Consider the following 27,328-nt stretch of genomic DNA (forward strand, 5'->3'; position numbering starts at 1 on the left):
TGTTGTTTTCATTAATGCTAAAGAAACACTGTCTGTTCTGATGTATATAGAGAAAGGCTCTATCCCATTTGTGCTATCGCTGTCCTAAGTTAATTGAAGTCACCAAGGGACTAAGGCGTACAATGAGTTGGTTCTGTCTAACCCAATGGCAACCCGACTGTTCCCCTGCTGCTAGAGACCTTATCTCAGGCTTTAGTCCATATGTAAAATGCACATGTATCTTTCTTATCATTTTGCTACATGAAAATCTCCCCTATGTCTACTCAGTGAAAGCTGTTTACAGTGCAATTTGAGTTCTCACATATTTCTCTATTGCACCTCCTGAGATACATGGCACAAGAGGTGACAAGTGAAAATGTCTGTGTTAATATGGCTTAACACCTCAAGGCAGCTATGGGAGCTGAAACATCCTCTGGTATCAAAGAGGCTCTGTATTTCTACCTTATGGTGCTCTGTACAACCATGCTGCTGCTTAGCAGCACAGTGAAACTAAATATAGTGGGACCACCATGTACAGACATGACAAATCTCATGCTGCTGGTATGAGACTGAGGCACTTGTCCCTGTCTCCCACTCCCCAGCCTCAGCTTCTGCAGCTCCTTCCTTTGCCACACAGCATGTCTCCTGCCTCGGCTGCACATGGGTTGCTGAGCTCTGAACCCAGAGAGAAACGCTGACGTGCTGTGCTGAAGCTTGAGCTGTGCATCCCAGCTAGGCCCCTTGCCTCCTCTTCCCTAAGCCCTGCTCCTATTACGTGGCCCAGCACATGCAGTGGCACTGCAGCATATGGGCGCGCAGCTCTGGCATATAGAATAACTTGAGAGCAACGGTGAGAGGCCGAGGCAAGACCCACTCTGGTCCCTTTATTTTGACAATGACTTCACATTTCTCCTGTTTTCCTCATGGATTCACCACCATCCTAGGAAGAATAAAGTCCCTTCCTGGGACAGTCAGGTCTTCTCTAAGGTTCACTCATTTGTCTGCTTTAGAGGATGTTATTTTCCCTGCCACAGGGATCCTCCCAGGCTGCCTGGCCATTTGACTCCATATGAAGAACTTAAAGACTTCCTGCTGCTACAGCTCGGGAAGACTAATGGCCTCCCGACAACTGAAAATGTTAAAAACACAAATACAATTATTCTTTCAGTCCTCATTTGGGTGCTTTGATTTCAAAAATATTATTTTCATAGCTGCCTTTTTAATATTACTCATTACCTTCCTGGCTGCTTTGCACTTTGTTTTCCTTTTCACTTAAGATGTATTGCTTACACTGGGAGAAGTTGTGTGGCCAATAGTTTGAGAACAAGGCCAGATGGCAGGAGTTCTCACATCCAACATCCAGTTTGCCACTGATATCGTGTGGCCTTGGGCAAATTGTCTAGTAGCACTGCATATCAGGTCCCCTATGCATTTGTAAAAAGGGGTAGAATCAATAAGATCTACCGTATGGTAAAATTCTGACTGTGCCTCAAAGATTGCACTGACCATACAGTGCCCAGTGCTTTGCAGGAGCTAAGTGCTTTTGACAGTGGCAATAACAGAAAGTGGGACCCTGACCTCCCACAACATCACTGCCTTACCGGGGCAGTTGTGTTTGCACACTCCAGCAGACCCATCCACCTCTGTGTTGTCAGTGGATTTAATCTGAAAATGTAGCATGGAAAAGAGGGTAAAAGAAGAAAGTGGAGTAAGCAGGGGGTAAGGAGAATGCTGGCCCATTTCTCACCAGCATCATTCTTGCTAGAGGAAATCAAAGAAATATGAGTTTTGCAGGCACTAGCGTCTTAGTTTAAATGCTTTCTGTGGTAAGCTTGATTACAGCTGTTGTTGGATACCTGTGCTTAGGCTTCACATAATTTTTTCCAGTGGAATAATTCTGTAAGTATAAAATTAGAAATGTTTGTTATTTTTCTTGGAAGATTTTTTTTCATAATAAAACTAAAAAGTTTTCTAACTGCAACATAACCAGAAGCCAGATGGGTCTATACAGTCCTGCTGAATTTTTTTCACTGAAGTTGCCTTCAGACGTGAAGAGTGTGGTGGGGAGCTGGTCAGTGTTTGGCAAGTTCTGCCAAGTGTCTTCTGCTTGAACACAGCAGGTTTTTAACCTGAAGCACAATGTTTTCCATTGTGTATTATCCCAAAGCTCAAGTGACTCACAGAAATGAGTAGGTCTTTTTACACATAGAGAACTAGTATGCAAAGATTATCGAGTAAGACACTTTCTTTTTTATCTTCAATTTGAAAAGTGTATTCTTCCTTTTGGTTGTAAATTGTTCCACAGCACTCAGATCTGTATAGCTGCTAACTAAAACTCACTGAGTAAATTTAAGCTTCTCAGCACAAGGATGGCTCAAAGATTAAGTTTACAGCTGAATTATTTTCCAAAAGAACCAGTCAGCCATTCCCCAGAAGTATATATTGCAGTCCATGAAGCTTTATTAAAACATGTAACCTGTTTAAAAATGGTAACCTGCTATTTCTACTTGAAACTAAAGAACGTATGAATATCTGTAGGTGAATTTTTTTTAAGGAGAGTTTCCTTCAAACATGATTATCAGAAAAACAGTTTAAGGAAACATTTTCTGTTGTTACATGTTATTCATGCAAAGCAATGTGTTATGATTGGTTTTAATAAACATTGATCAGAAGGATGAGCCAGGGAGTTCTCTGTGATAGCTTTCCTATGGGCTGTTTGCTCAGGTGTAGGAAAGGCAGTGCTGATGTTTTAAAAACACAATTCCCTAAGTGTTTCAGAAAGAACCAAAAAAACAATAGTTACATCAGGTCCCTCTGCTCACATTGCTTATTCTCCTGTAGAAGCACCTGTATTTAAAATCCACTCTGTGTGTTATCCCTGTGGTGAAGCCAGGAGAATTATTATTGGCAACATTTTCAAGCCTTAGATGCCTAGATTTAAGCATCTAAATATGTGGCTTGATTTTTGAAGTACTGAACACACGCACACATGCACACAGACATACACACACATTTTATTGAAGTCAGCTGGAGAAGCTGGGTCATAAGCATTTTTGAAAATCAGGCCACTTATTTAACTGTCTAAATATGGATTTATGAGCCTAACTTCAGACACACCCAAGTCTAGTCGTAGGCTCTCACAGATACTAGTATATTGTCCCAGCACTATGTGTCCTACACACTTCAGACTGACTAATTTTTAAGTCCCATTCCAGATCCATATTTCTTAAAATTAGGCTGGATGAAAAGAAGATTGTTTGGGAGAATTATTTCCATAAATTAAAACCAAGGATTATTATTATTTTAACTCTAGGAGGGAAAGGATATTATCCTTCCTCTGCAGTAACTGGAACCTAAATATTGTAGCCCTACTGTTAGCTTGTGAGAATTAGAAAATCAGACTAATTTATTGCCCAGTTTTCTCTTTTGCTTCTTTTAAATAATACAGTTCTTACTGAAATCAGTGGGGCATTGTGATTATTGCTTATAAAGAGCAAGGGGATCCCCAGATAGCCCTTCCTGTGCCACTGCAGCATTGTAATTACACACTGCTTTCTACTCCAGCCTTGGGACAAAGATGCAACCTTACCTCAGGGGCATTAAAATTGAGCACTGAAACCCATTTTACTAAAATTTTCCTGCAAAAGCTGGTGTCAACAAGGTGCAATTCTGTTGATTAGCACCTGAGCAAGTGTTTGTCTACAGTGTGAGTTCATGCAAACCTTGGGAGAGCAGAGTTTTTGCAGTTTTTGCAAACCACAGAGGTTTGCTTTCAGACCTTCTTGTGTGTCATAAAATCTGTGTCATAAAATTTGTGTCAGGAAAGTGTAGAAAACTATTTCAATCACTGCATATCTTTCATACAGTTCAGGTATATTCAATGAACTGTTTGTATCCCAGTTGACAGCACAAAATTGACAAAATTGACCTGAAGAAAGAATTCTTGGAGTTCTGGTTTGTTTGTTTTTTAGCTTCTAGGCCTTTTCCTTCATCCAGCATCACACCAGCTGCTAATTCTGTTCACCAAGCATTGGTGTGAAGTATTTCCTTTACTGATACCTTGACTTTGTCCCCCAAACCTGCCCAGTGCAGAGCAAATTCAATTTCTTCTTCTCCCTCAGTGGAAGGATCTGTGTGTCCTCAAAAACTAGCATAGTTCATAGTTGAAGGTGGTCCAGAAAACATACATACACAGATTTGGCTGTTTTGATTTAGCAAGATATTTTATGGTTTAGTTTACTCTCTCAGGTACCCTTAGACCATCTTTTCTCTTACACTTTAGTTTCTCTGTAATAGAGTATCACCAGCAAGGCTGGAGTAAAACAAAACAATTCAGTGGGAGGTAAGAGCACTCAACCGTGTAAAACCTAACATTATTTTGATTCCTAAGATTATCTTTTAGAAAGCAATTTCTAAAACAATTGCCTCTGAGCTGGAAAAGACACGAAAACTATTTTAATCTGATAGCAAGGTCAGTTGACAGATACGAAGTCATCCTGGACAAGCATAACTATCTCTTTTCTTCTTTCATATTATAAAGGTTATAAATGTAGGATGGATTCAGCCCTTTTGAATCTTTACAGAGTACAAATCTGTTATTTGGGATGCTATTTGTCTAGATTCATACTAGTTAATGGAATATGTTTCACTGAACAAAGCACAAATTCAGCTGTCATGACTAATTCAGCTGAAGTTTGTTCTCTCCTTTTCTTTTCTCTCTCCCCTTACCACAGAGGAGCTGTTCAATGCAGAGGGCACTGCAGGGCTGAAGCCAGCTGGACTAGAACTTTTCATTGGATCTGAAATGGTTCTTCACCCCCCCGACAACTTTGTTTCCTCTGCCTTTTCAGCTCGTAATTTATAAAGCACGGTCTAAAATTACCTGAGTGCTGAAAAAATAAGAGCTAAAATGCAAACCAAAGAAAGATTTCCAATGGCTGGGTCCACACAGAAATACATCTAAGTGAATGTCAACAGTGTTTCATGGGCAAGCTCCTCAAAATGTCCTAATTTGCTTTATAAAAGAGTTCAGGTACTGTCAATTCCATTTTTGTTTCTAAACATTCCCAGAAATGTACATTTAATATAGAACTTCCGTTGATATTCATTCTGCTCCACTGCAGGATGGATTTCCCTGCTATTATTTCTATTGTCTAGCTTTATCTTTCTCATCCTCTTCTGCAGTACCTCGCTTCCTAGATGCTCCTTACGAACTCCATAAACAATGAGTGACAGACTAAGTGGAGACAGATTAATAGCTGCTCTAGTCTCAGAAAAGAAATAGCAGGAGAAACTAAATTTAGCTCTGAGAATAATAGAAGTAGACAAATAAGAGAGGAACGGTTCCAAGTGAAGAGTGAAATGCGCATGCCAAGACCACAAAGGAAAACTGGGAAATTTTTTTCTCCAGACAGCCAGTAACAAAAGCTTCAGTCAACAGCAGTGGGAGATTCCCAGTTCACTTAAACAGCAATAGTGTCAGGGCCCAACTTTCTGGACAAAATCGCAACATTGTAAAAAGGTGCTTTTCGCAAGTAGAGAATTGTTCCTCTCTCACAGATCTTAATAGTCTTGAAAACAAAGGGTGAGAGAGCACAAGCTGTAGTATCGAATACAAGGACTAGGGCACAGGCAGGTAGAAGAGTTTTGGCTGACTGGCTAATAATGACTTTTTGCTTCTAGATGTATAAATTCCCTATCCTGTACCTTCCTACCATGATTCAGTTCCCTCTTTTTTTGCCTGCATCAGTTCACTCTCCATTCAGTGTCATCTCCCTGCTACTTCCTTACAGTTGTCCTGTCTTGTCCACAAGAATATTGAGATAGTAAGTATGCCATCTGCTTAGCTCCTTGCTTAGAAAGCCAGAGGTCTTCAAGAAAGTAGGGTGGTCTGTACAGGGAGTATACTCCACAGTGAAGAGGTGAAGGGGAAGAAGTGAACTTGACAGAGTGATGCTGATGGCATTCTGCAGAGAGTACAGGAAACCAAGGGTGATACAATCAGACAGAAGCATGGGTACGTGCAGAGTACGAAAGTAAAATTACTTTGATTTTTTTCACTCATGCAGACAATTAACGTATCGGTGTAAGGTTACCTCTGGTACTTTCCATCACATAAACAGGCTGTCTCACAGTCTGGGAATGATCTGGGAATCATCTGAAAAGTAGATCATTTGAAATAATTGTGCCAACCCTGGACAGTGAAGCAATAAGAAATTTAGATTTGTGAGGAAGGGAGGGTTTTGAGCTAGCCACACTATAAAAAGATATTAAACAATGACCAAAAAATGCATAGGAATTGGAGATTGTGTCAGAAGATGAGATGTAAGAAAGGCCATTTGAGGTGAGAAACAAATCAACATGTTTCTAAGATCTGGAAGGGTACAATGAGCGAAGTATGTTGCTGTCTTAACCACAGCAGGATTTTCAGTCCCTGGCTACCTTCATCAATAAGGATCCCACTAAAATGAAAGAAAATTTCACATCAGATATTTTTGGCAGCAGGACAGAGGTTATTCAGTCATAGGGACCTGTGGGTCACGTGCAGTACTAAGCCACTTATGACATCAGCAGGACAGGGATTTTGTTGTGGTGGCTTTCTTATTGATTGCTCTCAAAAAAACATTACAAAATTGATTGTAACTTTTATTTAGAGAGTAACACATACATGCACACAGGCGGGACTGTGTGAAGAGGCCTTGGACTGCTGTGGTGTAACTCAGGATTTGGGGGGCAAGGCTGGTTACATGTTTCCATGTTCACTATTAGAAGTAGAATTGGTAATAGATGCCCCACGTATGGGCACACTAGGTTTGGTACAAACACAGAGCAAAAAAACATTCCTTCCCCAAAAAGCATTAAAGCTTTGGTTTTTGTCCAGTTATAATACAGAAGGTTTTTGAACACATTTGAAGTTAAGCAAGCTAAAGCCTGTTTCTCACAGGCTTAGCAGCTTGAGTTTTCTAAAGGGACCTTGGACATAGTGTTAATGTAAATTTACCTAGTTCACTCCCCTCTTATACAGTGATGTGGTAGAAAGATGCTTCTCACCATCATTAAAAACTAGGCATATAAAACTATCTGCCTGTCCATGTACACAGAACAATATGCTCTGATTTCTCTCCTCATGTAATCTCCGCTGAACCCCCAGCAGCACAGTTCAGCACTGTCATTTTTTTCTCTGTTATTTTCTAACAAATATATTTACCAAAGTCTGGTCTTCAGTAGTATAGTATTGATGTGAATCCTGAATGCAAATATGGGTGAATTGAACTCATTTTTCTTATACATGTGAAGAAAATTAGAAACATTTAAATTAAACCATATATAACAATAGACCAAGTAAACCTGTATTGTTTTACTGAACCACCTCATGTAGGTCATGCTAGAACTTCTGGATTCATTCTCATATGAATTTGGTTTTCCAAAGAACAGCTATTTACCTGAACTGCTCTTATCCAGAGGCTCTAACTCATACAGTGCTTGGTCCTTTTCAGAAGTCATTAAGAAACATATGAATCTGAAGTTTCCTTAGTTTCCATAACAGTAGCAACCAAAAAACTCACAAATTGCAAAGGGCACCAGCTTTTCTCTGTCTTTACCAAATTCAGAGAGGGTCCACCACTGTTCCCATATTTTTGTCAGCATCTCTGGCCTGATGTCATCATGTGAGATGGTAGTGAGGAAAGGATTTTCTCTACCCCATAATGCAGCCTAGCGTGGTAGGGTTGAGGTGAGAGGTATTTAGGTCCCTTTTAACACTGGAGCTTCATCTGCCCTTGGGAATAATTTTGTAAAGGGATTTGCTTGATCTGTTTCCATGAAATGGAGTGCTTCAAGAATCAAATTCTTTTGGGGGGAACAGTGATACCAATCTTCAGCATAGACATTGCAGCAGATTGCATGCAGAAGTCAGATATGTGGCACAGGGATGTTGTTGTGCACACCAGCCGAAAATACTTCTACTTCTCAGACAAAAAAAGGCCTCACTCCTTCCATGTGTGCTTTGTCAGTAAAAGAATAGTTGAGATTGTTGACGCTATATGAAAATGTGAAGCTACTGCCTGTAAAATGTCAAAGTTAATGCCTGTTTGAGAGGACACCAGAAAATCCATATGTTTCAGTCTCAGGCTGCAGATATATTTGTTGCCAAATTTGTGAAACATGCTGCTGATGGTGTTTCATCAGCTGTGAATCCTGTAGATACAGGATTACATCCTGGCTCCACTAAAGTTTGAGTCTGGGAGTTTTGGTTGTTTACTTAAAGACTGAGCCGTAGCACCAGCAAATCATTACTTACATGGGGTTTTGAGATACCACAAAAGTAGTGCTCACAACAGAAATACAATTCTGTCCCACCCCTGCTCCTTATTCAGCCTCTGCTGCAGTGCAACCTTGTATGATCCCTACTCGTACATCTTCCTGCACTTCCTCTTGCAGGAATTTTTGTGTGCTTTGAGGGTGTCAGGTGAAAGGCTCTGAAACCCATTCTCCTTCAACTTAGCATTGTTTTAGAAGAGTATGACTATGTAAGCGTGAACAGAATTTGTCCTTATTTACGAGTGATCAGGCCTAGTAGATAAACTACTCTTGAGTTACACCGCACTCCAGTAAAGCCAGTGGAGTTGCATCAGTGTAGCTGAGAAATTTATGTTCATTTATCATTCCAGCATGGGCTGTCTCCAGTTATTGTTTTCATCTGCTGCTGCCTCTGAGCCACCAGCTCTTTCTGCCTGAGAATGTTTTGAATCCTTTGTTTTCCTCACCACCTAAACTGTATCCAATGGGCAACACATCTTCCCTCAGATATTTAATATTGATTAGGTAACTGAATTTAAATTTTAGAACTATGAAAGTTTGGAAACATCTGCAGACATTGAATAAAGTCTGTTTTCTCTTCCACAGTCTGCGAACAGCTGGAATCCTCAGCCTGAAAAGCCTTCTTTGTTTCCCAGGTTTCCATTACACATTTTTGTACCACACATGCAAACTATCCAGGCCTGTGAAGGAGGGACAATTCTTATTTTTGTGAAAGATGTTTGCCATTTTCCATTCTGCGCTCTTCAGACCCCTCCTTGTCCAATAAATGTTGTTAAAAACATTCCTATTTTTCCCTCTGCAGCTATATTTTTAGTACAGATGCTGGGCCAAAGTTTGGTTTTGCACCAAATTTAATCCTGTCACACACAATTAACTTCAGCAGGGTTTCTCTAGATTTGTATTGAGGCATGACACAAACTTACTTGTTGTTAATCTCTCCCACGGAAGCTGTAGAACAAATAGGGCATGTGTTAACCACGGTACCTGCTAATAATTTTATCAGTAACATTGATGAAGAGCTGTATGTTCCTTTTTTTTCCTCATATGCGTAAACATAAAGTATATTAGGTGAAGATCTATAGACCTTACTCTGCAATCTTTTATTGAGTGTAATTCTTGTCTTGATATGTGACTTCAGTGATGTTCCTCTAATTTTCCATGATTAGGCCTATCAAAAACTGGTCTTTAATAGCATGCTGGGCATGTTGTTAGTGCATGAAATTCTTCTGTAATCAAAATGTTATACAGATAACCTTTGCTTTGAGTATTCATCAGTAGTCTGACCCTAAATCCTTGGAATAATAACAGTGTCTGGTCAATGTCTTATTTTGTCCAAGGTAGCAGAATTCTTTTCAACATGTAGTACTTGGTTAAGGAATCATTAAGTATAGATAGAAATGTCTATGAAACTGAGTGATCCCTGCTTCCTAGAGTTATATGACAATATTTTCAAACCTGGTACTAAAATCAAAAGATTGAGTTACAATATATAGATATTCTTTGTCCTTGCAATTCTATGCTCATAGAAAAAGAGAGGGACTGTAGAAGGTTGATTAGTCTACCCTTTACCAATGGCAGGATCAACTACACTGTACTGTACTGTACTCTATGCTACTCTACTTTTAGCTACTCTTGACGGAAAAAAAATCCAACTTGATAGTAAAAATGTTCCATGAAAACTCTGTTGCTTTCTGATGCCGTGTGTTCCAGGCTGAAGTAATAACTTGATGCTTTGAAAAGTTTTCCTGTGTCTTCTCTGAATCTCCATCTTTTTTCCTGCCACAGTGCACTGTTGAGAACAGCATATACATCTCCTCTTTGCAACAACTTCTCGCTTTTTGGAGATTGTGCCTTCAAAACATTTTTGAATAGACAGACAGAAAGATTGTCATAATCAAGGCATTTTGACTGAAATGCAGAGCAACCTGGATTCAAAGAACTGCCTTTTGGTGACTGTGTCTGATAATACTTGAAAAGATCTGCAACAAATACATGTAGAATGTTTATCTGTGCCATGCTTTTAGTCAGCCTTCTGCATGATCTGGAGAAGTTACCAACTTCTAGATTGACTAGAAGGAGTTTTTTTTAAGGATAGACAAATCAGGATCACATGGACAGCAATGTGCAAAACTGGTATAGAAAACTGCTTTAAAATCATGCATCTGATTAACAGAGAGTGAGATCAAAAGTAGTCCTACAACTAGGGATATTGATTAACTAAGGTATGTCAATTTTTTTTGAATAACACTACCAGAAGGAAGATGAGAATAGCACACACTAATGGCCAAACTAGTTAAAAGGCAAGTTTTCTAGATCTTAAATCTATTTCGACTTAGGGCCCAGGTTAAGGACAGGGTCCTGAGGTTTTTTTATCAGTGTGGAACTAATTTTTGCAGAAACATATTTCCATTTAAACCCTCACCTTTCAATCTGTGTACACAATCCCTTAATAGAATTGACTGCTCATAGAGTAAGATCAAGCACAGATTTTAAAAGCAAAGCTGCTTCATTATTATTAAGTGGATATGTCATATTAACATCACATTTGTCCTGCCCTTTCAGGAGTATGACATACCTCATTTCAAAGTGACCTTTTCAAAAAGATTCCTGTGTTAGCTATTTACATCAATTTAATTTCCTAAAACTTCCTCCTCTTATTTCTAGGTATTCTGTCCCCTCTACCTCTTTACATTGACAGTATTTTTCTTGGTCATAAACAGAAGTGTGACATCTCTGGATTTTATTTTATTCCAGTCAAGAAAAGAAGAGGACAGGAGCTTAAATAAATTATAACTCTGAATAATACTAGTTATAAAAGAATGCCAAAGCTTCTTGGCGACCACATTTGTGAGCCAGAGCCAGAGAACCAGAAACTAATGTCTAGTAAAAGATGTCAGATTCAGTTCTTGCTGCCAATGTCTGGCGAGAAAAATCTGCTCACTAGATGGTTTACCTCGTATGACCCAATTGGCCCTCAGAGCAAGGATGCCCAATGATCAGAAAGATAGTGCAGGTAAATTATAAGGAAAGCATGTAGTACTTCCCATACATCCCGTTTCTTGCATACTATTGTTCTCTGGATTTTAACACTAGGCGTTTATCCATAATGGTACTGTCAGGGGGTTATAGGAACCTCAGTCTGCTTAAAATAGTGAAATATTTGGGATTTGAATCATTGCTGGCAGTGGATGCTAGCCCAGTGGATTCAAGAGAGCTTCTGCTCTTCTTCACTGACAGTGTATCTCTTTGACTTCATTTTCATAAGGGAGTGAAATTGTAAAGTCCCTGTAGTTCTGGGAAAAGAGTAAACTTTCTTTCCCTTTGGCTTCCCCACTTCCAAATGAGACACCTTTTTCCTGGTTTGCTATCTCCTGAAAGTGATTTAAATTCCACAGACTCTTGAGGGGAGTTCTTTCTGTCTTCCCAAAGCCACAGGTACCTGGGCAAGAAAGTGGTTTAATTTGCTGCTCTGGTTGAAGCATGTATGTGTAACAATATTCCTCTAAGAGAAAAAGGCCAGGGAAGGATGCTAGCCCACCTTTTGTAAATACAAGCAAAGCTGATCATTCTCCTGATAGCCAGCCAATGCACAAGTGACAGTGTTGCATTTTAATGGATGTCTGCAAAGATGATGTACTCTCTGCCTGGTAATTGTGCCCCCTACTTCCAAAGGCGATGCTGAATATTGCCACCCAAGGACCAGAGAGCAGGACGTGCCTGGGGCTAGCTTCTTCTGGCCATGGAGAAGTTCAAGAGAAGAGGGAGCTGGAATAGTTTCCTGCTCTGCCACTGTTGCCATAGAAAAGGGTTGGATAGAGATGGCAGTTTAGACATGCATAAGCCTCAAAGCACAGCATAAGCTGCGAGTGTGTATCTTTCATTGACCAACACAGGCACACCAAGCAGTAGGTCCATAGCCGCATTGTCATCTCCCAACACTTCATTGACCTAGGCAACTGCCTCTGTGGGCTATACCACAGCCAGCTCTGAAGCTGGGCAATCAAAGCCATATATTAGTTGTACAGTATTATTCTAAGGGTCAGAACACATGATTTCTGTCAAATACAGGAAGCAGAGCTAGCCACATTTCAGCTCTTGTTCCAGAAAGTTGGGAGATTGTGTGCTAGATTTTGGTGGCCTATTGGAGCTACTATTGCTCAGCCCAGAAGCAGCCTTGAGTAGGTCCTCACCTGTACTGACTGTGGTGGAATGGCATGAGAACAAAAATGGCCAGCAAGTTATCTGATTAGTGGCTAACTGGCAGTAACAAGAGCTCATATCCCAGAACTGTGACACCAGCACCAAAGTGACATCTCTGAGAGTATGCCTTAGATGGCCCGATAAATTAGAGATGGTATTTTAAAAATGTCATTTTCTTCAGGCCATATAGAAGCTATTCCCTGCACAATAAGCTCAGCATGCACAAACTGTGACAGCTTGGCAAACACATGGTCCCCAAAATTCTGAAAACAAAGTCCCATCTTCACTACTTACTCCTGATGGATCTTCATCAGGCACTCCATTACCTTGACAGCTTGATCCTAGTGAGGCCAATCAGACGCAGTTGGCTATTTTTAAAAAGCAGATACCAGCACATCTGTCTTGCCCTCCTTGACAAAAGAAGGAAAATAAAGTGCAAAGAAAAATTCCTGTACCCTTCATAAAGGAACACGACAAGCAGGTCGAAATTTATGCCTACTTACCATAGAAAGCCCAAATAATGTGAATACCACCTGAATTCCCTGAATAGCATTTCATTAATGTTCCATTCCAAGACAGCTCTACAAAGCCGTGAGATCAAATCAAAGCAAGAAAAGCATGCCCAAAATGAAGCAGAACTCAAGTTTGACCAGTTAACACTGACTGGCAAAATGTTAATCAATACCAAGTTGCTCAGTGCTTGCATTAGTCAGCAGGGTACCATTCAGGAGATCATTTCTCTATGATGCCCAAAATATGCTCTGCTTTGGTATCAGCAGCTTCTGTGGTCATCAGGGAGGCCAGTCCACATTAGGGCTGCCCAGCATCTTTAGTCCAGCTGGCTGGAGACATGCCATTTAAAAAAAACCCTGTTTTCAGTGCTGCTTGCAATGTTCACGCCTGACAAGATTTCTGACTGACTATGCAACTCCCAGATAGCAAAGACACAATTTTCAGTTTATAAAATCTGATGAATAAGCTGTCCCCTGGGGTTTGGCAGGACTTACTAACTGCTTGAGATCTGCTGTAACTTTCTCCACTTGGCCTAAACTCTCTGATATGGGATGCCTGAAAGTTACACAACTAAAAGCCATCTTTAACCACTCAAAAGAGCAGACTTGTTTTAGAGACTCTGAAAACTACAATTCCAGCAGGAGCATATGGGAACAGTTGCCGTGAAAATCAGGCCATTGTCATAAATGAGTGCTTTAGGCACACAAGTCTGGAAAAAAAAGGCCAATAAACTGAATGGTATCATTGGTGAATGACCCGCCAGTGGCATTCAGTTGAAAGCTTGGAGATAGCAGTTTGGATTTCATTCATTAAGATTTGCATGCAACTATTTTTCCCCGTCTGCTGTTTAAGGAACATTATGGAACAACAGTGAGAACGTTTTTTTTAGTTTGGGTTCTCTGCCTTGAGTGCATTTTTTATGAAGCATGTGTTTGGCTAATAGTTGCAATTTCGTCTTAGCAGCTTCTTTGATGACATGCATTTTTGAAACAGATGCTTGTGCTGATGGAGTGACATGTTCCAGGGTTAAGTGGGCCCTCCAAGACATAGCTCTGACTGCCTGCTGCTGGGGTCACTAAACTACTTCAGTGGTTTTATTTTAGCTCCCTGAATGACACCCCTTCTGAAGCTTTTAGCCTTCAGCCACATTCTTTGGTTCCTAAGAGACTTTTCCTGACTACCATGCATGCAGAGGACAGTGTTCTAACAGTGCAGTTCTGACTAGTTTTCTTTTTTTCAGAGGCATTATAATTAGCCATATCTATGGGTAACATGTTGATCTGCCTGCCAAAAACCAATACACAGCAGCAAGTGAATATTGTTAGTCAAATTTTTACAAGCCAGAGTGATCTCCTAGTTTGCAGCCATCTCTCATTAAGAGATGCACACGTCTCCGTTCAGCACTTAAGAAAGCTTGCAAGAGAAGAGCAGTCCAGCTGCCTTACTCAAAGTCTCCAGGGACTGGTGTTCAGCTCACAGTTTATGAAGGCCATATTCTTATGTTTCTTGCTTTGTCATTTGATCTCTCAGTGCTTCAGATCCCTCTCTGTATAATGAGAATAGTACAGCCTCCCTCATCTTACAGTCTGTTGTTTTAAGGTGTAACTTTTCAAGGACTGGGAGGCATTCTAATAATATGGTAGGAAGTACCATAATTTTACTCCTGTCTATAAACAGGTCTGTCTATGCTTATGTATCTCCCACTTTTAGGCAAGCTTGCTCCTAAGGAGTCAAAAGTGTCATTCGGAATCAGCAGTTGTCTCTCTTCAAGGCTTCAAGGAAACCTCACTATTTGCCCTCCAGGTATTTGTCTATTCCTCTTCAAGTTCACCTTTCAGGTTGTGTTGTATGAGAATAAGGTAAGAGCAGGCCCATGTAAGTCTGAGGTCCTTGTCATTGTCCCTGTTGTCACAGTGTACAAATACTTTATAGTCTAGGATAGCTACCCTTACTTCACTGCTATAAAGTAGATAACAGCTAGCACCCCTTTCACAGGTAACACTCCCTACCTCTTATCAGGTGCTTTTTGGACGTAGGTCTAGAGGAGCACTAAAAAACAGTTTCCTTGTTTTTCAAAAGAAACAAAGAAAAGAGTAGAGATTAAGTGCATAATGCCCTTTTTTAGCTCTGAAGTGAGATTTAAATAGAGTATAGGTGCCAAGTCCAGGTGTGGAATCTCACTTTGTTAAGAAGTCACATCCTCTAGCTTTGCCAAGAAAGGGCTTCCCAAGCTCTAAACCTGTGTTTCTGCATATGCTCAGGACAGCTTCTGATTTGGCAAGGCTCATCCACCCCTAGATCTGCTGTTCAAGAGTTTAATCTGGTGTCTCTGGTAGTTCCTACCCCAGCCTTCTGCTACAGTCTAATTCAGGTATGATTTGTAAACTGGTTTTGGTAGGATTTATGTATTGCAGGTCAAGCCAATTTGTAGTGTTAATAATGCTACTGTAGGAGCATTAGCAGATCTCCAGGGTTTACTCCTGAGCAGTTCATGTGGTTTACCTGAAATTCTTGAAAAAACATGTATTTCTTCTACTCATAGTTGATGTCCAGACATCATTTTGGCTAAAGCAAAACATCTGGATCTCCTGGAGATGTTTCCAATATCTTCTCACCAGACAGGCATTACTTCCCGTAGGGCAAAAATACTACTGATTCTTTTGTCCTTATGCAAGGCAACAAGTATTTACTGGGAACCAGAAACCACCCCATCTGCACCAGAGAAGAAATAAGTAGAATACATTTGGAAGAGAATGAGCATACAGTTGTAGAAATGGCAGGTTTTGAGATCTAGGAGGCATGGGGCTTTGCGTCAGTGCTTCAGGAGATGGAAATTAAGGGTCAGAAAAGAAATGGAGGCATTATATTGCAGTTCCCTAGAACAAGCAATAAATAATATCTGATATTCAGGTTACCCTATATTTGTTAAGTATGGTGATCAATAAACTACAGCTATAGATTAAAGACTCTGGCAGTTTGAAATTCACTCCATTTATTTAAAGAATGAGTGGAAAATATTCTTAGTCCCAGCACCTGCTGTTGAATTCCCCTGCTTTTCTGTGGTTTTACATTTTCCAGTTTTAAAAGAAATGAAGCAGACTAGACACAAGATATTGTCAAATGCCCAAGGTAAATAAACTGCAAAAATATTAAGAAAATGATATATAATTTTCTGTAATAGCAAAGGGAATATTAAGTGAACAATATTAAATTAAGAAAGGATTCTGACAAGAAAGGTAAAAAGTTGAATGGTATCCCTTTAAAACAAATGTCCAAAACGTCCACTGAATCCTAATGGGTGGAATCTTTCTGTATTGCTTCAACACAGAATATGGAATACGAATCAATCTTAATTTATGCATTAGATTAATTACACATTTTTAATGTGAATCCAATCTCTCAGGTTCTGTACTTACAAAAATCACCTTTATTGGCCCCATATGAGAGCTCGGTGCCAAGACCACCCAGTGACATGGCTTTACTTTGAAGGATGGAAGAAACTGTGTAGTCTTAAATTCTCATGCAAACGCTGATTCTCAAATTCCTAACTTACAGAATAGGAAGATGGAAACTCATAGCACATTACAATAAAAACACCCTTTGCACCTAGAAGAGAAAAAGTCACTTGTGAGGTTCCCTTCTGGGTTTCCCTATGCTTCGCTGGGATGTTCCCAAAAGGGAACAAAAGAACTCTTATCTTAAAGGTAATTATCACACATTCACTACTTCCAGCCCAGGGCATTATGTAGTTGCTTGAGAAGCTGCATCATTGAATCCATTCTGCTGTTCTGGAAGGGAAAGACCTAAAATGGGAAAGAAGGCCAGTACCATGTTAAACTACTTAAGAGGTCAAACAAAATCTGACTGCAGCCAGCAATGTTTGGATTTTTCCTTTGGCTCAGAGAACAAGCTGTAAATCATCCAGCAAATGTGTACTCTACAAGGGGTCAGAGGAAAAAACATCTGCCCATACTGGGCAGCCACTTCAGTCCCTTCTTGTTGCCAAGTTCCTAAAAAGAGCCCAGAAGCACCTAGTCTGATGCACCAGTTCTCCTGCCTCTTCCTGGGCTAGTGGGTTCATGTCCACACCAGACCTTTGTGCATTAAACATGACATGGAATATGTAGAAAGAAGGGGAAGAGCACTTATGAAGCATTTGTTTGTCTTTCTCCTGACAAGGCTGCACCTCTTACATTAAGTTTTTAATCCCAGCTTGAAGGGGATTGTGGAAACCTTGAGAGGGAGAGCGAGCTCCTCACTCCTTTGCTGGTTTGCGTCCAGCCCACAGGCTTAAAAATCAAGTATATTCCAGCCTTACCCTGATGACAATTTGTCTACTTGCAAGAAAGGAGATAAGATTCTCAGTTCAGTGGAGGGCCTAAAAACAGCCTGCTTCCACTGCATTCAGTCTCAGTAGAAAAGCCAGGAAAGCAGGAGGTGGTAAAACCTCCCTGGAGAGCAGGGCAGCATAGGAAGAGTGCATGGCATAGAGAGGGGTGGTTGCATTAACATTTCCTGACCCATGCTTTGCCTGTGAATATATATTAAAATAGATACATAGATTTGTGTCTGTGTATTTATCAGTCTCCAAAGCTACCAAAAGTAAAGCATTTGTCAGTAACAGCAGGGATGGACTTTTAACAAAATCAGCTATTCTGAGACACACTGAAAAGAAGAGTAATTTCATAGATGTGGGGAAAATTTTTTTCACTTTCATGTACCTGTAGCTCTACTGCATCTGGGGCTCATTTCTGACAGGGTAAAGCAAACAAATATAAGGAGAACTCCACGGTGCGCTAAGCATGCTGAACTTTCCAGCTACCTGCACTCATGATGTTTTTAGAGTTTCAGTATGGTCTGAGATGGCAGTAATCTGCAAAAGGGATGGAAATGATTTCTTATTTTTCTCTGAATGTGCTATCTACCAACCTGACTTTACTGAAAAGAATTTAGCTAGGAGCTGACACAGGTATTTGGCCAATACACTGGCTTCCTGCCTTTCACCTTGAGCTTTTTTCCCCCCCCAGGCATAGAGAAACTCAGCAGTCTGCTTAAAAATGAAGAAGTCGTGACACCTAGCGGTGAGTTAAACATCGGTAACTTCTATTTCCTACAGAATTCACACTTGTTTTCCATAGGCATATTGTTCTCGGTCAGATTGTAATGTGGGAGGTGTGGGCATTAGCCTCATGACTCTAGACATCCAGGCAGCCCTTCATGTCTCTTACAGTCCCATGCAATGTGTGTGTGTGTGTGTATGTGTGTGTGTGTGTCTTGTTGCATCAGATTCCTGTGCCTCTCCACAGAAGGCCCCATTTGTTTAGGCCCAGTGTGCAGCCCCTGGTCATGCTCCTTATTGAACATGACATTTTGAATAGCCATTTATATGGAGATCAGGTTAAGTGCTTTGACTTTGGAGAGAAAGGGAGCATGGCAGAATCCTGGCGTATGACCAAGTGGGAATTTCAGACTTTTTTTCTTGTCAAGTACTTATTCATCAAGGCTGTTTTTAGAAGGTGACTCAAAAGTGTATTGTGTGGCATGCAGCAAATTCCTGGCAGGCAGTTTAAACTGACTCAGTTGCTGGCAAATTCTTTTGCTTTTGAAGGTTACTCAGAGTCTGCCTTGGTCAGCAGCAGTCAAAAAGTACATACTGGCTGTGATACCATGACAAGAAGTCACACTGAAAAGCAGTAAACCGGTCTAGACGTGCAAAAAAGTTATAGGTTCTTTCCAAACAGTGGCAAGCCTTAGAGATGTTGGTTTGGTTTTTTTTTTAGGGAAGCAGAACAGTGTTGAGTTGTGCTAGTGGTAACTAGGCTGCAATCACCAAGTGGCAAACTTTCTTGGCTTGTTGACCTAGCTGGTTGGGGACCTGCCATTTTTTATCACAAGAATGAGCTTCAGTGCAAGAAATTTCAAGTCAAAACATCACTGTATGTGTTCGGGAATCTGGGTGCATGCTTCTTTGCATCTGTAAGAGTTGTTAGCAGTGCAGCTTCCCAGTTTCATGTCCATATTTGTGCATGCTATATCAAGCATACTTTCCATTGCCTTCAATGAGACAAACTCATTCCTCCTCCTCCTCTGTCTTTCAGAAGAGATGCATGATAAAATTGCATGTTGTAACCAAGAAATGGAAACTAGATTACTTGAATATACATTATTTTCTTCATCTAAAGATTTATTTTACCACACGTCCACATGTATTAGTACCTGTAACTTCCCCAGTTTGCTGTCTTGGGTATAATTAACACTTCTACCACCAGAGTGTCTGGATATAAGGCAAGCGAATATAAAAACATCAGTTCTGTCCAAAATGTTCCAGTTTCCATCCCTTGAATCATCAGCATGTGACTTATTCTGTGCCAATATTAATAACCATTGCTCATGGCTTTCAAACAACTCCAACTATTTAAAAATTAATTCTGTTTACAGTACCTTCTAGAGGAAGTATTTTGTAAAAGCGAGTAACTCAAACTGACTAGTGGCTACCCACAAAATATGACTATCCAGTAACAAAATGAATCATTTAGAACTAGTTGGCAAGGAATGGACATATTGTTGGAGAAATATCAAGTGGAGATCAGATCCAGCAACTGGGAGTCCTGGGTTCTCTTTCCACTGTACCATACATTTCCCATGCTGCTCTGACATAGGCAGGCCTAACTGCAGTGGTGTAGGCAGCTACTAGTCCCAGTCATCCCAAATCACACCGTTTACTTTCTTACACTGGGCTGTAAGCTGTGGGGATGAAATTAAGTGCCCTGTTCAGCTGTCACTCCTAGAAACACTTCCAGTCATGAGTTGGAGCCCATAGGCATGCTAGTTCATGCTTTGGCTTTGTTTTTCCCTCTGTAAAATGGAGATGGCCACTAACTGATGCATGACAAGCTTGTCTGAAGTCCCTGGTATGGGCCAAGGGCTAGTATTAGTTCAGTCTTCACTGGCAGTGATGCCACTGCCATTGCTGAAGAGAAACAACACAAAATAGAAAAGCAATACTAATGCTGGCAGCCCTATAACCTGAAATATGTAATGCAGTCTTGGACAGAACAAGTGCACCTGGCAGAGCAGAAAGTTAGGTTGTGCTAAATCCTTGAGTGCCACTTGTTCCGTTTTGTATTTGCCATTGTTGCTACAGACTCTAAGCAGCCCCAAAACAGTCACAAACAGAAGTAAATCTTTCTTCTTCTAGCCTCTCTCTAGGAGAAATAGCTTGACAGGTTTATAAGGGAAGGGAAGTTACACACTACTTAGCGTGGCTGTGCTAGCCTCTGAGGCAAAGTTTTTGGAGTGCCAAATAGAAGACATGCCTTTGGGCTGTAGGTGCAGCAACAATTATGTGTTTGATCATTCTCATGCCAGGCAGGACTGTCTGCTGCAGTCTGTGTTACATGGGTACACCAGAACATCTGCTGTCTCTTGCTCTTGCATTTTCATGATTCCCCTACTGACAGATGGGACACAACAAGGGCTGTGAGGTATAAAGTAGCTGTCAAAGGCAGCACTGAGGAGTAAATATCTAGGCAATATTCACTCACATAGGACTTTGAATACTCAGCTAGGACATGCTTTTTAAGCTAGTCTCTGTATTGAGGTGATACGGACAGTGAATCCCCAGTGTATCAGACTCCCTTGCATGGCTAAGCCTGCAATCACAGAATCACACAATGGTTAGGGTGAGAAGGGACCTGTGGAGATCATCTAGTCCAAACCTCCTGTTCAAAGCAGGCTCAACTAGAACAGATTGCTCAGGACCATACTCAGCTGGTTTTGAATATCTCCAAAGATGGAGACTCACAACCTCTCTGGGCAACCTGCTCCAGTCCTGAATCACCCTTGCAGTTAAAAAAAAGGGTTTTCTGATGTTTAAATGGAATTTCTTGTATTTCAGTTTGTGCTCATTGCCTCTTGTCCTTCCACTGGATACCACTGAGAAGAGTCTGGCTCTATTTGCTTTACACCCACCGTATCAGGTATTCATACTTGTTATTAAGAATTCCCTCTGATTCTTCTCTTCCCAAAGGTAAACAATCCCAGCCTTCAGCCTCTCCTACTATGTCAGATGCTCCAATCCATTTGTCATTTTTGTGGTCCTTCACTGGACTGGCTCCTGGATGTTCATGTCTCTCTTGTACTGAGGAGCCCACCACTGGACCCAGGACTCCAGATGTGGCCTCACCAGGGCTGCATGGAGGGGAAGAATCACCTCCTTTGACCTGCTGGCCACGCTCTTCCTTACACAGCCACAGATGCTGTTGGCAGCCTTTGTTGCAAAAGCACATTGCTGGCTCATGTACAACTTGTTGTCCACCAGGACACCCACTGCTATCTGATGTCTAGTTACATATTAATGGCTAGTTCCAGCTGTAGCTTTCTTCAGCTTCCTAGATTTAATGGCTTGAATTTCTCTTTAATACACAGATGAACATGCCTAGTCTGTTGAATAGCGTGGACTGTTTCTGCATCAGTGCTATTTAATTATGCACTAGCACTGAGAGGTCTAAAAGGGCCTCCAGGCTGTTGACCAGTTTAGCAAACTGGATGCATACTTAGCTGCCTAGAGCAAACAGAAGCAGCAGCAAGTTACCGTGTTTTCTGTTGAACCAGGGTAATACCAAACCTCTTCTTATGCCATAAGCTTTAATGGTATCCTAACAACTGCAGAATAGTTTGAATCGAGGGAAGAGCTGCTTTTCCTAGTAATCGGGTTGTTGTCCTTCTTGTGGACCAAACAATGACATGTTCTCTGCATATACATTTCGGCCACCTCTCAGGCCTAGGGCTAAGAGCCCTAGAGCAGAAAGGAAAATTCACCCTTTCCCTAGTAATGGAGTGAAATCTTTCTACAAAAACACAACTGCATTCTCCAAACAGCAACAAAAGTGGACACAATGGGTTAACACTCCAAAACCAGGAAATACCCCTAACCAACACTCTATGTCATCACATAACCTAGATTTCAGTTGAGAATTTGGGTGTTGTTTTAGATAACAAAATACAACATGTGTTCATCATTAATCTTCTTGAACATTTGTTTGGCCAGAAACTGTCTCTGATCAACCCACTTATGTAAACAGGTCTATGCTTCAGACAGAAGTGGTAAGATGTTATTCCAAGTACTTGCATTATAGGGAATCTCTCCTTAACTCTAACAAGATACATTTAATGACAGCCTCTGTATTGGTGGCTGTACTCCAAAGATTTTTATGTTCAGTTTAAATTTCAAAATTAAATAAAAATTTATCTTGCATCAAAGGGGAAAAATATTACCTCTAAAAAATCTACCATTTGTCTCTATTCTGTTTGAGATTTCAATATCAAACACTTTTGCGTCTGGCTTGCAAAGAATGGAAAAGCTTTTTCTTCTTTCATTACCAAATGGCAGATGCTGCATTCATTGCAGCTGAACACCCTGGAGAGGTTTCCATTCATCATCTAATTTTTTACAGGTATAGGATCACATACAAAAATGAAAGAAAAAAATGAGAAAAATAAGCTTTGTTTATTTAAGGAAAATAAATGCTGCATTGTATTTGCCTCAGCTAGTTCTGGGCACAATTGGTGTATTTCATTTATGTTTGAAAATGTAGTTACATAAACTATCAAAAATTTTACTTGCAGAATATTGGTGGAGTAAATGAAAACATGCAATTTCCTACAAGCTCTTGCTCCCCATAGTTGGTGTCTTCATGCCTTTTTGTTTCAGAACAAAACAAGAACAAGCAAAGAGCTTCAGTCCTGCCAGTCCAGGGGCCAGTGCATGAGCGGGGAGCAAGGCTCTCCCAGAGTTGTGATCACTGCAGTTACTTACTGGCTGTGAACCTTACCCAAACTTCTTTGTCTCCATTTCCTCATTTGTAAAATGTAAAATATATCTAGCCAAGAGCTGTATACTTAATCACTGCTGGGGAAGTTAGTTCTTCACAATCAAAAAGAGTTAATGCTTTGATTGCTTGAAGGTTAATCCAAGGCTTTAAACTGTCTGATAGGAATCGTGTCCAGGTACAAGGAGACCCAAGTTTGCAATAGACACAGCCATTAGAAATATTTATCATTGAGTTAGAGCATTGAAGAGGATGAGTCTCAACTGCGCCAAGTCCAGAACACAGTATCTTAATTGCATTACATATTTTGGATATTGTCCTGAAATGCTTCCAAAGATTGTAGAGATACAGAACTCTTGAGATACGGTTTTGTTTTGTTGTTTTTTTTTTTTAAATCTGGCATTCTGTTTACCCATGACAATTTGTTTAAGAATTTCTTACAAAGTCCTGCATTCAGTAGCTGGGAAAATGGTTCAGAAAAGACTGTGTTGGTAGACATATACAGTAATAAGGAAAGGACAGAAGCTAGAAGGAACAGAGTAAGGGGAAAAAAAAAGACAACTGCACTGGCCTCTTAATATTTCAAATGCTGGAGGGGTGAGAAGAAAATAGAGTTACTTTTGTAGGTGGAAAAAGAATTTGGTAGCTTTAGAAAGGTGACACTGCTATAAATGACATGGCAGGTGCTGCTGCTTCTTCTCCCTCCTCTTGGCAGAAATGTTCCCCTCAGCAAACATGCTGCCATTCAGCTGCATTTTAATGGTAGCACTGCCAAAGCCAGGTCTGCAGATCTGCAGAGCTTGCAGCCAAAGAATCAGAAATGGTGACAAACAAAATGAGCTGAAGTCAGGCATCCCCTTCCAATTCCAAAAGTATTAATGCCAGCCCTTTTCCATTTGGACTCCTGTGTCCTGGTATACTGAACTGAATAGTTATAAGTCTTCAATATACTATTTTTTTCTGCCAAGTATTGCTCTGCAACCCCTTCGTTTATGCAGTTTGGCCTGCCACACTGCTGTCATGACAAAGTTTAATTTAGAGATATTATTCCATTAGTATCTACAAGTGACTGAGATCCATAGAAGTCTAGATTGGTTGTCTGGAGTTGTTGGAAATTACAAAAATCCATCTTAGCCTGTTACATAAACCTGTTTTGAAAGCAAAAAGAAATTAGAAGCAGATAGGTTGGCTGGTATAAACCAGATAGGTTCATACAATTGTGATAGTGAGTATTTACAGCTATTGAAGTCATGCAGTGATTACAACAATGAGAAAAATGGGAGGAAATGTTTGTAGCTGAAGTCACCGAAATGTGTCTTAAGTAATGTTCGTGGAATGTGGTTGTCAGCTTTCATGTTGTTTATCTGAGGGTCACTGAACAGAGGCAGAGGAAAACTGACTGGGAAGAGCTAATGTCATCATGGCTGTCATCCTAGTGTATCTCAGAGAGATCCATCATTACACTAACATGCTTCCAACAGAAGCCTGCTCTGGTGCTAAACCTGGATTTTGGCTGGATTTACTCAGTGAGAAAAACTCACCTGGGAGCCCTCATTTCCTGAGTCAGAGCTCTGGAGCACATTCACTATCTGAATAGCTTTGGGGACAAGAATGTTAAAGGTGCCAGCAAGTAAAGTCTTGAGTAATTTTTTTCTAAAATAGAGCTCAGAATCCGGACAGCTTCAAGGCTCCCTCTTACAATTTGAAAACTCAGTCTTCCAGGATTCAGTATTCCTAGACTCCAAATATATATAGAAGTTCAGGAAGGTAAACAGAGCCAAACACCTCCAAGTCTGCAGTCAAGATAATTTTGTTTTGATACTGCCAAAATGTAACATTTAGATTGTGGGGTTTTTTATACGTTCACTTCCAAAACCAACTTCAGATTTCCTGTTTTTCCCTCTGAGGTGGTATTATTTCCTTTCTCCTCTTCATTCCATCACTCTCCAATTTCCATTCTAAAGAAAATCATGCCTGTGAAAAGCTCCATAGTTCAGCAACATGGGAAGAGTGGAATCATCACAAAAGGTCCAGTAAACTGAGGTTGTAGAAATGAGCTGGAAGAATCTGGGTTGCTTGGAAATAGGATCTTAGCCATGAACAAACTTCTCTATAATGGAAGGAGAAGCAAGCTGGGCAATGACCAGTTACTTTAAATATTCCTGGTTTTCTCTTAAGTATGATACATTTTCTTCATGTTCTGCTCTGTAACGAATAAAATTTAAACTACCATGATATTCATACCAAGCCTACATCTCGAGGATTGTGCAAGTCTGCCAGTTGCTCTGGATGTTACTGTTTCAATAAGTGGAGTTCTACAACATGTTTATTAAATTTCTGTTAGTTTCTGTCTAATTTATGAGGGAACCAAAAGAGTCATGTAATTTTAGAAGGGGATTGGATGGAGTATTTACCTAAAGTAGTACTGACTATCCTGCAAAAAACTAAAGTGATGTCAAATACAGACCGAGCAGACTGGGCCTGAAACTTTTTACAAACCATTGCAACTCAGGTGGAGGTTTGAAGTGGTCAGTGCCCAAAGTGGTCTTGGTATGAGACACACAGTTTGGGAAAGGAATTTGTTTTCTCTTTTGTAAGGGGAGTTATCTGAATTTATTTCACATTTATTCTGTATGCAGCACTGGCAGTAAAAATACAAAACCACTTGATACTGTATTTCTAAGGACCTAAACCACTGCCCATTTCTGAGTATCTTTTGAGTGTTCAAGTTGCCTGAAATCTGACTATGCATCCAGCTTTTGCAGATGGGCCTGTCTTTCCAATGGGCCTCTCTCTTAGTGATCCAAACCAAAATCCTGACTGCAGCTGTCCCTGTTTTGAGGATGTTAATATCTGAATTTTGCTGCATGATCTTGCCCGCAGAGGCAGACAGCCATGTCTGGCTACTGCTCATAGTAGGCACTTTTTCAGTTTCCAGGAGCTGTGCCTGTGCTCAGAGGGAGCAGCCAGACTGTTCTCAAACTATGCTCAGGGTCACGCTGAGGAAACACCCTGTTGGAAGCTGCCTGTCTCTTTGTTCCTTCCATCAGCCTAAAATAAATGTCATTGAAAGTGTCTCATTCCTCTTTGTGTACGCAAAGACCATGGGAACACTTACAAGTCAATCTCTTTCAGATACCACATACAAAATCAGAGGAAATAACAATGTTTGGGTCTTTCAAGAAAATCCAGAGTGTCCAGATTTCTTTGGCAGACATTCCCACTTTGTTTTTCCAGGCTGAGAAGCATGGAAGTACCCTTTCCACCTCTTTCCACCTCCCTGTCACTCACAAGTTCAAGGCTGATGATGCTTGGATTCAGAGATAAAATTTAGAAGTGAATGGAAAAACACGTCCAGCTGACCCAAAAGGGAACTGCATCCTCTACCTGCTACTGTCTTCCTCCACGTTTTGCCTTCTTTCTGCAGGTTAAGTGACTCACTACATTCTTCTGCCATTTACTTATCTTCTGTTTTCTCTGTGTGCACAGCAAATCTCTGATGCTCGTGGGACCATTCCAAGTTCAATAAAATTTCATTTTCTGAAGGTTATAAGATTCCTCAAACTCCAGTCAAGATCTGGACCCAGAGGGGGGTCCAGTTTGCATAAAATCAAAGCTCTGTCACAGGCAAGTGACACATATAGCTCATTAATAAAGTTCTCAGTCTGAAAGTGTTATTTTCCATGTGGGAAAAGTCAGCTTAACTGACTATAAAGTGTTGCTGAAATTTTATCTGGAATTATGCACACAGTCCTGGCTGGCGTAAGTAGAAAATATTTGCACAGACATCCATTGTTTTGACCCACAGACAGAGTTCAAACAAACACTGATGGGAAAATTAAATTATGTGTACAGGATATTGTCCTTCATTCTCTGCATTCAGGCTACTCAGATGGCAGAATCTGAAATTTATATGGCATTTTAATTGGTCATAAACAAACTCAAAATGATTCCAAGGTTGGATCTCAACAGATTTCATACATTAATATTTAATATTCTTAATGTTTGCCAGAAGGATGACTCTGAATGTTGAAAGTTTGCATTCATCTGCAAAACAAGGAAAGAAACAGAGGTGAACAGTGGAAGCTTATGCAGAGTACCCTATTAACACACTTCATGTGCTCCTCTTTGTTGTGCTACAGTGATACAGAAAACAGCTGAAGTCTTTACTTTTTCACTAAAACTATGGATGATTCTATTTTTCTTTTTAATTTTTGTATCTGTATCAGCCTCCATGCATGAAGTTAAATCTGGTATGGCAAAGGAATTTAGCACTATGAAAAATGTTTTTAGCCTAGTTGGCCAAATGGAAAAGTTGGGGAGAAAAATGTATTTTGGAAAACCTGACACAGGAAATAAAATTAAAAATTAGGGTTAATGTAAGCATTTGTTTTGTCCCAGCTATCAGTATTTCATTTAGTGTTTGGTTTAAAAACTTTTTTTTACATTTTAAAATACATATGCATTTCAAATTAAAAAAAAGAAAG

General features: G+C 40.3%; 1 protein-coding gene across 50 annotated transcripts in view; it reads left to right on the top strand.

Moving 5' to 3' along the window:
* LOC140661310 (uncharacterized) overlaps nucleotides 1-27,328 on the top strand; it is a 274,629-nt gene that overhangs the window by 225,596 nt on the left and 21,705 nt on the right. For 9 of the 50 annotated variants that reach the window (XR_012045756.1, XR_012045739.1, XR_012045753.1 and 6 more), the window contains 5 exons: nucleotides 14,722-14,814; nucleotides 15,273-15,382; nucleotides 18,039-18,092; nucleotides 20,909-20,990; nucleotides 26,079-26,468. Coding sequence is in view for 32 of the 50 variants with exons in the window: in XM_072883510.1 (XP_072739611.1) it covers nucleotides 14,722-14,814; nucleotides 15,273-15,382; nucleotides 18,039-18,044 (209 nt within the window). In the remaining 18 variants the exon portion in view is untranslated. The other 41 variants (XM_072883362.1, XM_072883326.1, XM_072883334.1 and 38 more) reach the window with 15 other exon arrangements.

Source organism: Ciconia boyciana, chromosome 1 (assembly GCF_034638445.1).
Source record: "Ciconia boyciana chromosome 1, ASM3463844v1, whole genome shotgun sequence".
In the NCBI taxonomy this organism is placed as follows: Eukaryota; Metazoa; Chordata; class Aves; order Ciconiiformes; family Ciconiidae; genus Ciconia; species Ciconia boyciana.